The sequence below is a fragment of the Balaenoptera borealis genome (assembly GCF_965194805.1).
Source record: "Balaenoptera borealis genome assembly, chromosome: 3".
Classification (NCBI taxonomy): domain Eukaryota; kingdom Metazoa; phylum Chordata; class Mammalia; order Artiodactyla; family Balaenopteridae; genus Balaenoptera; species Balaenoptera borealis.
This window is the reverse complement of record NC_138866.1, coordinates 52531711-52546811: the sequence shown is the minus strand read 5'-3', so window position 1 is coordinate 52546811 and position 15101 is coordinate 52531711. Positions and strand designations below refer to the sequence as shown.

At 34.0% G+C, this 15101-nt stretch overlaps 1 protein-coding gene across 2 annotated transcripts in view; it reads right to left on the bottom strand.

The window, feature by feature from the left end:
• Positions 1–8256: 8256 nt before the first annotated feature.
• The window catches only part of MDGA2 (MAM domain containing glycosylphosphatidylinositol anchor 2), an 830366-nt gene continuing 823521 nt past the window's right edge, over positions 8257–15101 (bottom strand). For both annotated transcript variants that reach the window (XM_082383805.1, XM_082383803.1), the window contains one exon: positions 8257–14736. In XM_082383805.1, the coding sequence (XP_082239931.1) occupies positions 14648–14736 (89 nt within the window). In that variant the 3' untranslated portion in view covers positions 8257–14647. The remainder of the gene's footprint in view (positions 14737–15101) is intronic.

The following is a 15101-nucleotide window of genomic DNA, read 5'->3' as shown; positions in this document are numbered from 1 at the left end:
TTGGTAATTTCAAAGAAGTGTGATGAACATTTATCAAAAATAATTTATCAAAAAGTAACTAAAGAGAATAAACTTGGGGGTAAGTCTTTGGACTTGGCTTCTGAAAGATCAAAGTGGGGGGGGGGGGGAATATAGTCATTCATCATTGCTTTACAAAATATTTGATATCCTATTCTGAATTTTAAAAAGATGGTAAGCAAAATAAGCATGTTTCCTCTGGCTTCATAGAGTTCACAGTAAAGTAAGGGAATTCATAATAATCAATACACAAATATTCAATTAAACATTTGAGAAATGCTTTAAGACAAGATAGTGGGAATATATAATAGAAGAAACTGATTTGGTCTAAATGATGAAGAAAGGATTCCCAGAAGAACTCTTGTATAAGCTGAGATGAAGAACAAACTGGGCAAAGGGGAAAGAGGGCTTAGAGTATCTGAAACATAGGAAAAGCAGGCAAAAGGCCCTGAGTATGGAAGCAGCATTGGTCAAACTGAAGAAAATCTGTGTCTGCAGCAACGTGAGCAAGCATGAGAGTGGTAGGTTAATCATTCATTCCTTCATCTTAATTTGATGAGTGCCAGTGATAGATTGCATAATATGATAGGTACTGGGAAGCACCAGTACCCAGTTTAAGGTGAGGCGAGATTGGTGAAAAGAAGCCAGATCATGCAGGTTTTCTTATGCTACTTTAAGGAATTCAGTTTTTATTTGGCAAGAAATGGGAATCCATTAAAAGGTTACAAGAAGGAGAGTGAACTTATATTTGTATTATATTTTAAGATGTATATATACCTAAGCTACAAGGTGAAGAATGAGTGAGGGTGCCAGTGTAAGATGCAGAAATCTACGATGAGAGGCTAATGCAGTATCCTAGCGAGAGTTCATAGTAACTTTGTCTAGGGCAGAGACATCAGAAATGGTGGCAAGAAGACAGATTCAAAATATATTTAGGAGGCAAAATCAAGACATGTTGATGGGTTGGATACAGGGATGAAGAATAAGGAGGCAACAAGGATGATTCCCAGGTTTCTGGCTCACATTATAATGACTGTTAGTGCTATACTAGGCATAAGGAATACTGGAGAAGTGGTGGCTATTAATACACCAAGGTAAAACAAGGTTTTGAAATTTTTATTCTATTGTGATAATGAAAACCATCAATTTAGCCACACAATCATAGTCACATTTCTGACCAATTAAAAGCATTGGTTTGACTGAGACTATCAGCGTGCATCCACAGAGTTCATCTCTCTATGCACAGCTAATTAGGATGGGTTTTTTGAATATACAGGACCGGCCTCATCAGCACATGCCCCAAACAACAGAGCTAACCAGGCCAGAAAGATAAAAAGAAATGCACTCTTTGTGACGAAGATTACTTTCATGTGCAGTGTACTATTTTCCAGAACAGATAAATACAGTTGAGAGACTATAATTGAGATCAACAAATAATTAGTGTACAGGAGGGAAGCGATAAAAGTAGAAAAATAGTCTTGAGGAACATGTATATTATATTCTAAAACAGGAATTTTGCATATTTCTTCTGCCATGCAAACTTTTTATTGTTATTCATAATTAATGCACATTATTGTTTTCATTGACTTACAAACAAGATTTTCACTTTTTTTCAATTAATATTTCCCAATTTAAACTTTGAATTAAGTATGCTGCATTAAGCAGAGCATATTTGGACTCTACAATGTTACCCAATTTCCTCTGCCAGTGTGCAGCAACATTCAGTGATATTTTGCCCTTGTAATTATCCTGTTTTCACTACGCCAGCACATCCCTAAGACCTCACTAGGTGGACATGGTGTTTCTCCTCACTGTCTTATGCCTCCATGTAGAATGCCTAAAGCTATATTTTTTAGGCCAGCTAAATCTAGAAAAGATCCACTTTTGAACAAGGAAAATAAACCCCAAAATCTTTCCCTACACTGAGCCATTTTCTTCCTTTCCTCTCCCTAGGATTTTTTGTTATGTTTTTTGAGACTACAAAATTAACATATGTTTAATATCCAAAAAATTAAGAATTCAGGAATGAAATAGAAAATCAAACTTTGCTAAACAAAACCTACCAGACAGGAAGAATGTTACGAGTTTAAGACATATGTATTTTTATAAATATATCAGACTACATGTAATGTTATGTATGTTTTTAACCCAACAATATATAGTAAACATATTTATGTGTTATATGAAGTTCAAGCCCATTTTAAAAAGATTCCTCCTTCTCTCTCCTATAAATAATTGTCTTAGTTTGGTTGTCTCAGAAGCAGTCTTCAAGACAAGGTTTCAGTGCAATATTTTTTCTGGAAGATGATTCAAGGAAATTCTAATAGGGATATGAGGAAGTGATAAAGGGAAGGAAAGGCAACCAATAAAAAATTTCTCTTAATCCAAGGACCACCGTGGATAATGAACTTGGTCCCATGGGGAACTCTGGGAGTCTGTAGAACAGGCATTTTGGAGTTATTCTCCCTCAGGGCTAGAAAGCTAGGGCATTATGCATTGGGTGAGGACTGCTGGTGCTGAGTGATGGAAGGGCTGGTTGTGGTGATGTTAATTCCTGGCACTTTTGAACTATAGTGCACGTGTAGGCATTGAAAAAATCTCTCACAAAATTGGCAGTCTTCAGGCTGTACTGCTGTGTGAAAGCTGGAGTCCATATGGGAGTGCACAACCATGCTTTATTTAATCATTCCCTTACTGATGGACATTTATATTGTTTCTAGTTTTCTCACTATTATAAGTGGACACAATACCTAATACATGACTATTTGCATGGCTGTCTGATTTTCATTACACAGTTTCTATAAGTGAAATTAAGGGAGAATTTGAAAAAATAAAAGCAGTAATCTTTGGGTATGCTTTGAGATGAAGAGATGCAACTTTCTTCTCTTTATATGGTTATATTATCATATCATATAACTTTAAATGTAACATTCAAAATTTTGATTTAATATCTAAAATACCTAAATTTGTTAACCTCATTTATTGCTCTGTTTAAACATCTTTCATCATTGCTACGAGAAAATATTATATTTTTAAACTAAAATAAATGTACCTAACATTAAAACAGGACTTAAAATTTGTCCAGTTTTCCATCTTAGGATAAAGACACCATTGTTTTTAAAAGAACAACAGAGAGAAAATATTTAGTATCTAGGGCTAGGCAAAGAGTTCTTAGATGACACCACAAGCATAATCCAAAAAAGGGAAAAATAAATTAGACCTCATCAAAACTAAAAACTTTTGCTCTGCAAAATACCACGTGAAGAGGATGACAAGACAAGGTATAAATTAGGAGGAACTACTTTAAAACCACATATCCCGCAAATGACTTACATGTAGAATATAAAAAGAGCTCTCAAAACTCAACAATTAAAAAAAAATGTAATTAGGAAAAAGGCAAAGGACATAGCTAAACACTTCACAGAAGAGGATATTCAGATGGCAAATGAAAAGGTGTTCAACTTCATTAGCTGTTAAGAAAATGCAAAACCTCAGTGTGATATCATGACACCCCAATCAGAATACTGAAGTAAAAAAAGTGGTGACACCACCAAATTTGGTGAGAATGCATAGAAATCGGATTACTTATACATTGCCAGTGGGAATGGAAAATGGTGCACCCACTCTGGAAAACAATTATAAAACTAAACATACAATTACCATACCAGCCAGCAGTTGCACTCCTGAACATTTTTCTTGGGAATGGAAACTTATGTTCACAAAACAATGTGTACATGAATGTTCATAGCAGCTTTATTTGTAATAACCGAACACTGGAAACAACCCAGATGCCCTTCAATGGGTGAATGGTTACACAAACTGGTACATTCATACTATGCAATACTACTCTGCAATATAAAGGCACAAGCTAATGATACATGCCACAACATGGATAATTCTCCAGGGAATTATGCTGAATGCAAAAAGCCAATCCTCCAAATTTATAGAGTGTTTGATAGCATTTATATAACATTCTTGAAAGGACAAAATTGTAGAAATGAAGAACCGATTAGTTGTTGCCAGGATTATAGGATGGGTTGGAGGAGGGGAGGCAGAAGGGAAGTGGATATGGTTATAAAAAGGCAACACTACAGGGGCTCCTGTGGTGACTGAACTGTGTACCTTGTATGTGGTGGTGAATACATGAACCTACAGATGTGATAAAAATACACAGAACTAGGGACTTCCCTGGTGGTGCAGTGGTTAAGAATCTGCCTGCCAATGCAGGGGACACAGGTTAGAGCCCTGGTCCAGGAAGATCCCACATGCCGCGGAGCAACTAAGCCCGTGTGCCACAACTACTGAGCCTGCGCTCTAGAGCCCATGAGCCACAACTACTGAGCCCGTGTGCCACAACTACTGCAGCCTGCGTGCCTAGAGCCTGTGCTCCACAACAAAGAGAAACCACCGCAATGAGAAGCCCGCACACCTCAACGAAGAGTAGCCCTCGCTCGCCGCAACTAGAGAAAGCCTGCGCACAGCAATGAAGACCCAATGCAGCCAAAACATAAATAAATAAATAAACTAATTTTAAAGAATACACAGAACTAAATACACACACACACACACACACACATACACATACATGATGTTATCACTGGGGAAACAGTATCTCTCTATATGATCTCTTACAACTACAATGAATCTATAATTATCTCAAAATAAAAGTTTATTTTAAAAAAATGAGCAGCATTTCTGTCTAGAACATCAACATATATGCAAATATCAATGGTAACTTTTGAAGAATGTCAAACTTGTGCTTATTTACTAACAATTGTCTACTTTTTCTAACAATTTTTTATATCCTAAAATAAGCATGATTATTCAAAAAACCATTTACATTATAAAGTAATGCCATAGGGCCTACTTCATTTGGAGGGCTAGTATACTTCATGCCAGATAAATAAGAACATTCAAATACTATAGAAAATTTTTCCTTGTCCATCTTCAAGATGTCCATCTTCAAGAAAACAAGGAAAAGGAAATAAGGATTAGCCATGAAAAGAAGTTTTAAAGAATTTATTTTGAAAGATCTTACTTTATTAAGCCAATATCTAACAAAACAAAACAAAACAAAACACTTTTCTCTTTACCAAATACTTGAGATGTGTTGCCTCATTTACTCGTCATGGCGTTGAGGCGAGTACTGTTATTACTGTCCCATTTTTGCAGATGAGCAAGATATTATGTGGTGCTTGCTATAGACCAGCAATGTTCTACATGTTTTACATATATTAGCTCATTAATTCGATAACCCCACTTTATAGATAAGGGAACTGAGGGAGATTACGTAATGAAGAACCTGGCAGTCTGACTCCAGACCGCTCTATGCTGTCTCCGAGAGCACTAAGGCTCAAGGCTTTAAAAACATCTGCTCAAGGTCACACAGCTACTAGTGGTAAAAATCAGGATTTGAACTTATATTCTTTCCACTACACCAATCTTTATCAAATTGTGGCTCCTTTTATCACAAATGCCAGAATTATTTAAGTGGCTTGTTAAAAAACCCCTGTCTTCTCCCTCTAGCTCTACTGAATCAAAACGTCTGGTGCCAAGACTCTGGAATCTGTATTTTCAACAACCATTCTAGAAGCTTTTGATTCACATTAAAGACAGAGTCCAACTGCATTATAATACACAAAGCAGGTTTCTGTAAGTTTCAAATGAAATATCTAGTACATTAAAAATGATGTCATATTTCATTAATCTTAAGATTCAATTTTTTCACAATTTGACATCTCTGAAATAGGACTGCCTGTTATAACTTATGGTGTCTTACAATCACAGTAAAAATGTGGTCTTTTTCTTCTTAGTGGTACACAAAATAATGTTGTTTTAGATTTCATATAGTATGGAGGCTCCCTGGATAAGAAAAAACAAAAGACATTGCTTATTAAACACTGTTCTTTTCAGTCCTGGGTCACTGTGAACAGGTGCCCACCTACATGCTGTGAGAGGCAGGGTGATGGAAAGAGGACAGGACGACATCCATCATACCTCAATTCACACCCACCACGGGGAAGTCACCAATCATTTTGGGTTAGAACAGATGAAACAATGTGTGTGAAAGCACTTGGAAAATGATAAATCATTATATTAATGACATGTTTGTATGAATGTGTGCATATGCATGGGCTCGAGGTAAGATTATTAGAGAGAGTGAAAATAATTTGAAAATGCTCATTTCCAAACTTGGCATATGTGGAAGGTAACAGATGTCATGATTCTCAACTTTCTTTTCTTCCTTCTCTAAGAATAGCATGAATATCAGTAAAAAGTGCTCATTAATTCTTACTATGTTCTAGGAAATTAAGTGTCTTATGTAGTTTATGTCATTTGAGCCTCCCTGCAATCCTATGAAATACTATATTATTACTGATGATATTATCCCTATTTTACAGGGGAGGAAACTGAGTTGTTATGGACATTGAATAAGTTAACTAAAATTGTATAATGAAAAAGGGGTGGAGAGAGAGTATGAACAGAGGCAGTCTGAAACAGGAACTCGCCTGCTGAAGTACATCTCAAAGGAAAATTTACAGAGAAGTAACCTACGTACTGTGAGTCCACATAACCAGGAAGGAGAAAGTGGACAGAGAAGCCATGTTGTAACCATAGTCACTGCAAAGGAAAGAAGAGAAAGCAGGAGCATGTGGTGAATATTTGTATATATATTTATTGTAGTTCCTTTTCAAACTTACTTGATCTAAACATTTTATTTTCATTTTTTAGATTATGTCCCTCTACAGAATGCATCTAGTTATGTAATTTTCCTTTTCTCTCCTTTCTACTAGCGTGAAAAATCTAGTTTGATCAGTTTCATTTTTTAAATGCATCATCCACATCTATTCACATTGTCCCCTCTCTGTGACTTCATTGTTTATGTTTCTGTCCTAGAAGCTCTCTCACTCTGTTCTTTGAGCCTTTGCCTGGGTCTGACAGCCTGACATTCCTCTCATTCTATCTCTGTTTTATAGACTGGATATGTAATCTGGACCTGTCCTCAGGAAAACTGTGAAATGAATGGTCTTTGAAATCCTGTACCTCTCCTCTCTGCATGCATCTCCTTCCTGTTCCTTAGCCCATTCCAGTAGGTCCAGGGTTTTCTGTCAATTTTGCTAGATATTTGAAGACTGTGAGCTGATAAAATGTTACCCCCAAATATTAGGGACTAATATGTTTTCCTGATGGGAATATTTATAGTTTGAAAGAAGACTAAATGGAGAAAGCAACACCAGGCATGAAGGAAGGGACTGCTGAGTGAGGAATCTCATGCCTGGTGTGGGATGTTGATTCAGAATGGATACCCTTCCAGTACCCTCAGATACTCCTGCACTGCAAAGGCCTTTTGAGTACACATAAAATCCCACTTTTGTACATGATATTGCCAAAAACTAAATGAAAAAGAAAAGATGCATGTTTATTTCATTAAAAAATTATAACAGTGTACTACTTATTTTTGTAAATTAATTAACTATTAATTATTGTCTATTTGCCACATACTAGCACTGTACCATCTTTTATTTTGGGCTCATTAGCCTGCTGAATTGTGTCAATTTTGGAAATTGAGACATATAATTCAAAGCCGAAACAAAATAAAATAATAAAATTATAGTCGTTTCTGTTCAACACCATTACCAATTTTGAAAATTAATTTCTTTCTCATTATTTTGTCCCATATGTACGAATCTAGTTTTCGCACCTAAAATATTACCAAGAACTAAATAAATATCTTCTTATTTTTATAATTGTGTTTTATAATTCAAATTATTATACAACCCTTTAAAATATTTGCATATTAAAATATACTTCATATCATATTTAGTGGATGACTGGATCCCAACACATATATACTGCAACAAACTCTACAAAGGAGCTAAGACTTTGAATTTAGTTCACGTGATCTCCCTAATGTAAAATTAAGCATAATATTCTATAATTAATACATTTTGGTTAAAAGAAGAGATTCTATGTCATATTATTCTCATGTATAAGGATGGCATCTAACACAAAACATGCAGAATTAGTCTCCTTTTCCTTAGTTTAACCATATAATGATTTTGTTTGCAGAAACATTAACAACGTTTGCCCTTTTATTAAGAAATACAATCATTTTCTGTTAAACTAAGAAGTGCCAGAAAATTGTGTTGGAAATGCTTAAACTGACCTTTCATTTTCCTCGACTCCTCATTTTTCTCAGCACATAGGAGATGTCTTCTGTCCGTGAAATGTCATTGATTTTATAACTGAAAGGTGATATTGCTGCTTATTTCCTACATTCATTGAATAAGTTCCATTCTAAATGTAGGTCTAAATCATGGATTAATCCAGTAATCATTAATTCAATAATCTCTATAGAACCTAGGTAAGTTGGAAGCTCTTAAATTTGTAAAAAGACATAGTCCTTGCCATGGAGGAGGTTACAACTTCAGCTGGGAAGCAGATATGCAGACTACTAAAGAATAATTTAATGGAATATAAATACTGTAGGAATCAAATATGGACAAAGTCCCTAATTTGACTATTAAGCAAAACAGCTTATGAAGAATAAACAGTACTTTAATATGCACTTAGGGAGCAGTTAGGGAGTTGATTTCTAAGGATGGTTAATAGGTCTGTTAATGTTAATTGTATCTGTATTTCCAAAATTTCATGGATATATTTAGAGATATAGTAACAAAGATGAAGAAAAAACTAAGCTAAATAGGCAGTAGGGAAACAATAATAAGCAAGTTTTAGGATTCCATTTATAATTTGGTTCACTCAAATCGTTGTCAAGCAGTATTATTTATTTCCCTCGGAAGGCCCGCATTTAGGCTACAGTGTCCCTGTGAAATATGTGATTAAAACTTTCATCCTGGAAAACAGCAGTACTGTTAATCTGCAGTCAGTTATTCACATACCATACAGAAGCCCACAGTTACTAAATTGAACCATCATTCTTAAATCACAGTTCATTCAGGAAGATTTTAGTGCCTACCTGTTTAACACAATCTTATAAATCATCCCTCACAAAGGATGTAAAAATCAACACATATCTTTAACGGGCTAATTGTGCTCCACTGCAGTGTTAAGTCTATAAAAGCTTTTTAATAGTGAGAGAAATGATGGCATGTTCATCTTAATTTGCAAATATAATTGCTATTCTAAATATTTTTTTGTTTCTAACTTCAGTGCTTATTGACAGCAGAAATTTCCCCAAAACACTAACAGAGTATTTAACATAATTTCATTTATTGAAAGAAAATCCAAGGGAAAATAACATACAGCTATCTGCAGAAGGAAAATATCAAAAGGAAAAGTAAGTTAAATCTAAACTTGGAGATCTAAAATGTAACTAATATTCGATATGAATTTAACACAATGTATATTTGATTAAACGTATACATTTAAATATACTGATGTCTCAAGAAATAAAAATGATATCCTGGAAATCCAGGACAACAATTAAAAGCCATACGAAAACAAACTGAAACTAATACGCTAATCCCTATTTCATAAAATTTCCCATCATTTTATTGAAAAATAAGAATACATTTTAGCTCAACTTATGGAAAATTAGTACAATTGAAATTAAATTCAATCAGTTGTAAATATTCCTTTAAGAAAACTATTTCAGTTTCTACCCAGAGTTTAACCCCTGCCCTATTCAAATTTTGAATTCCAATTCCTTAATTCCAATATACTCAATGTAGGTTCACGGTAATGAAATCACCAATCATAATTTATTAAGCTTTATATTAATAGTGTCAATAAAGTAGCCCATATACAAATATATGGAATATTTATCTCTCCCTAACTTTCACTTCTGTTTCCAAACAGACATAAACATATGATAGATGGATTCTGAACTGGCATATTTCACATTAAAATTTCAAGTTTTTAGGTCTTACTTTTTCTATGTAATAACATATATATTTACTTATAAATATTATGGATACTCAGCAGAGAACTTTTTATACCGGATGTGAAAAAAAGTTCTGATCATTCTGTGGTAGCTTTTCTAAGTAGAAGTAGAAAATGCCAGAGACATTGCTTTTTAAAAATAAGCACTAAGAAAACTAAGTAAGCTAGTTAACCACAAAGGGAACGTTGTCGGAAAGGAAATAGCTTGGGATTGAACCCTATGATTTTATTGTTTTCACAGAAAATGCAATAACTCCTCATTGACATCAACTACCCAGTTGCAAGAAGAGTATACCTTCTGCTTTGTTGAGATGCAGACGAAGCAATTAGTAAGAAGTAGTCATCACTCAAGAGGAAAATGAATTTGGAATAAAATTTTTCCAGTTTAAATGTCTGTTGAGAGGCTCTTATCTTTGAAAGGCACATTTAAAAAAAAGTTTTTTGATAAAGAACATGCATTCAATAGAATCCTTTGAAGGCATTCTATCAAACTCAGGTTATGTAGTCTATCAGTATCTTTCAAATCACTAATCAAAACAAACAAAAATAGATCATGACAAACACCACAGCCAGTTTCATACAGTCTTAAGTATAGAACTAAATTAACTGTTCTTCAAATTACACATTTTGACAGATAGGTTTATTATAAAGTCTTTAAAATAAAAATGCATGTTTGGTGAAAAGTCAGTATAGCTGTCATTCATATTTTGTCATATTTTAAACTATAAAAGTAAAGAATGGCATTATTTTTTACCATTTGTAACATGATATAACTGACCAGATGGTTTGTAATTCTCGTTATTGTAATTATCACAATTCATTGCTATGCCAAAGTTGATGCTGTGATGTAGGTGAAATGAAGTACCATTAGTTTAGCCTATTACATGACATTGTGATGCACCAGGCATTTTTCAAATCTCTTAAAGAAAATTTAATGGCAGTCCAAACTTCTAACCAACCTACTAAGTGCTATGAAGCACATAAAACCAGAAAACATTTTAATCCAGGGATACATGGCATATTGTAATTCATAATAGAACTAAAAAACAGGTAGCAGGAAAAAAAGAAAAAGACAGAAAGCAGGGCTAGGTATGTATAAAATGCATGTAAGAGAAGACTCAGATTTTAAAAAAGCACAAAATAAAAGTTATGTTATTTTTAAATAATGTGTATTCAATGAGTATTTAATATAGTCCTACAAATACGAAGGGGCTATTATTACTACTGAAAAGTAATAACATTGGGCATGATTTGACACTTCTGGAAACATTGGTGAATTTCAGTACCTAAGATGCCATGTTTTTAGGATGCACTATTATTTTATATATCACTACACAGAAATGCTGCTAATTATAATTAAAATAGCCTGATTGCAGAGATGTTAAAATGTGGAGAAACAATCATCTCTGAACTGATGAAAAAAAGTAATGCTTCTAATTAATTGGGATCAACTACTGGCAGTAGGAGATTACATGATATAATCTTTCTCCCAGGAAATTAAAAGCTCCATTGCCTAATGCCTTCCTACGAAAGAAAAACAACAACAACAACAACAAAATATTGCCATCAATTACACTTAAAATGTGTCATCAAAAAGGAAAAGGGGGAATACATTGGAGATTTCAACTCATATACAAAAAAGTATTAGGAAAAGGAAGGCAGTTGGTAAACATGTAAGTGCTTTAAAGTTGTCATTATTATAACTAATATTAAAGAAGGGAATACTTAATTTACATTTCACATATGCTGACCTTTAAAAAATTTTTGCATTTTTATCCATTGCCTTTCAATTACAGCAACTAAACATTTGCTCTGGAGTGAAAAACATTGATTCTAAGTTTGTTCGTTTATATAAGTGATCCAGAACCCATTTAAGTTATATATTTTAACTTATTACCACATCAGTAAAGTTGATTGCTTTGCAGTTCTTCTGATTACCCCTTTGTTCTTGGCACTCATCTGCAATTTCTCAAACATTTAATCAAAATTACTTTTTGAAGTACCAGCCGGTTCTCATGAACTTCTGAAGCCTTGTGTATTCTTACTGTGTGAAAGGTTATGGAAAGACTTTCGTATTTTATGAATGTTTAGTAGGAGAACTGAATCTTTTGCTTACAGCAGTTTCTTTGTGCAGGGTTACTTAGGAGAAAAGACTTGATTATTTTCCTGGAAAGGACACATGTATATCCAAATATTCTGAATGCAGATTTTTTTTTTGTTTTTTGCAAAAGCCTCACTCAAAGATCAGGGAAAGAAGGCGGCAATGAGTTAAGCCTCTCTTTTGATCTAGAACATTTTCATTGATATTATCAGAAATGAGTACGCAGAAAATCAATTTCAAAATATGATCCGCTAATATGGGATAGTGGAGAGAATTGGTTAGTTGCCACATAAAATGGAAGTCAAGGTGAAGGGAGATTTAGTAAATATTAAGCTAAGTGCCTTGAATATTTTTACTTTAATCTCTTTGGTTTGATAAAATAGATGGGTGACTATAATTTTGAAATTCTTTCAATATGTCTGATTTGTTCAAATATGTTATAAAATTCATTTATTTATTCTGCTTAATTTAAAGAACATGGCTTAGCTCAATTCTACCATTACATGGATATTCAGACTGGTTCCCTCTTTAACTATGAAAATACACATTAAATTCCAAGTTCATATTTGTTTCATATTTTACTTTCAAAAGTTTGACTTTTTTTTACAACTATTACAAATAAGGGAGAGTGCATCAGAGATTTCCTATCAAAATTTCTTCCTGCAGACATTAAAGTATATGAAGCACTGAAGATTTATCCCATGGAGACGTAACCAGTAAATTGTATAACTAGTCTCATTTTGGTGATAAGTGAACATCGTGCAACAAACACACATACTGCTTTTCATACCTTACCTGGAAAGAGGCTTTATTGAACATAGCTGTAAAATTATCTTTTAAGTTGGATTACTGAATTTGCACAAACATTTCTACAGAATTTTTTTTAAAAAAAATCAAGCTTTGTCATTTTTCCACTACATTTTGTTGTGCTTTTTATATTAATATTTGCAAATGTTATAATTTAATACTTATATCCCAATTACTTGCATAATCAGTTTTTTTTTTAATCCTGGGGTGTTGAAAGAACATATAATAATAATAATATTCTTCTTTAGACAAAAGTCTTTTTAAATGAAGTTAAAAGCTGATATAATTTAAGGAAAAAGATCTTCAAATTTTCATAACCAACAGGTTTAAGTGAAATTTACAATGCATTGGAAAACTGGCTGGTTAAAGGTATGATTTGTCCTCAAAATCATTTTTACAGGTTTTTGTTTTTTTGTAAAAGTGTTTTTTAATCTCGGTAAAATAATAAAATAATATTTCACAATTTTCACAGAGTCTGACTAAAGGGCAGAGGCATATTACCCTCAGTGTCTAGAATAAAGCCAGATTTTTTCAGGCCCAGTTCCACTGTAGAGTTTGTATGTACTGCAATCACAAACATTTTCTTGTTCCCTCTAAAGCTAGGGCCAATTTCATTTCAAATGGAGGTTAGAGTAAAAAATCACTCCTGTTTCACCACCTTCTGCGCTAAGTATTATCTTAACAACCTTTTGCTCTGGTTGACCCATTTAATAACCTGGAAGAAAAAAGTGTTGCTCCCATGTCTGGTCTCAATGGAAGTTATTTTCTAATGGACAATAAGCCGAAAGGCCATGGCTGTCTAGGAGGTCAAACAACAAATATCTTGTCTGCATGGGCTTACGCAGCAGCTTCGGTCCTTTCTTCTTCAGAAGCGGCTTTGTTGTCTTGCCTGTAATTTGCACATTTAGGCTCTGTAGTTTGTTTATAAAACAGTTTTACACAAACCACTCTTAGCAGTGCAAACTTCTGAGTTGAAAATTATTCAGGCTTGTTTCATTGAAGGCACTTGGTTTCCATGGCAATTTATAAAAGGTGATGGTTTGGTTTCTTCGTTGGAACAGATGACTTAGTTTGGGTGTTCAAGTGGCCGCAAGCAAACTCCGATAAGCCTGTGTAATATGTAAGCCCAGGTTTACCATCCTGGATAGTAGTGCATGCAAAAAGAGACAGCATACAGTTATCTAGCTTAGCCATGGGAGGAAAACAAATAATAATAATAAAGGTGGGATGGGGATAAGGTGGGGAGGAAGAAGAATGTTGTAAATAATTCTGAGTTCGGGTTATTTTCAAGGAATGGTAACAACCAAAGGTAAAAGGGCCTACATTTATTTAATTCTCTATGCAAAACCTTCTCAAAAGGAAAATAAATGCCAGCTCTTCACGTACCCTGTTTACAGTGAGGTTTTTGTTGGCAGGCCATTAGGTTTCCATGGTAACAAGCAAACTATTCATTTGAAACAAAACCAGCCATGACTTTGTGCTTTGACAAGGATTTCTATAGCTCTTTTTTTTTTTTTTTTTTTCGAGTTCAACCAGATGACCAGATGACGCTGTAATCTTTTTAGCCACGAAAGCACCTGAAGGTCTCTTCTCTACTCAGGTCAAGATTTTCTTTTATTTGTAGTGCGGAATAAGTTATATTTCCATGATGTCTTTTTATCCCCAGTGCTTAAAAAATTTGTTTTTATTATTTTATTTTGAGTCAGTAGTCAGTGGAGGAATCTTTGGTAGTTTGTTTTTTCAATGTCCATTTACAAAGACTCTTTCTTCATGCCAGTGCCTGGTGAATCTTTTATAGCCTCTGCCAGGGTAAGGTCACCTTCGAGGACTTAAGATAGAGATGAGGACGATAACTGGAAAAAGCCATATATGTACTAAAATTCCAACAGCACCATCAACGGAATCTAAAGACAAGGGAAGTAAATGCCAAGAAATCATTAAAAAGGAGAGTAAGTATTCCATGTACCTACCAATACAACTTCGGTGAACAAATAAAACAATTTTAGTATATGGAAGATATTTTTGGAAAACACTTGTTTTTTGGTTTGTTTTATTTATCAGCTTCACTTCCAAGACAAGTGAAAAGGAAAATAACTTGAATACATGGTGAGGCGTTTGATAAAATTAAAATATTTTCAGATTTTAAATTGATATGCTATGCTACGAAAACCTGTTCAGAAGATATTTATGTGAGTTTGTGGCTAAGCTCAACCTCAGAGTTCTGCTAGCCACATGAAGGCATGCACACATAGAAAATTCTCAAAAATCT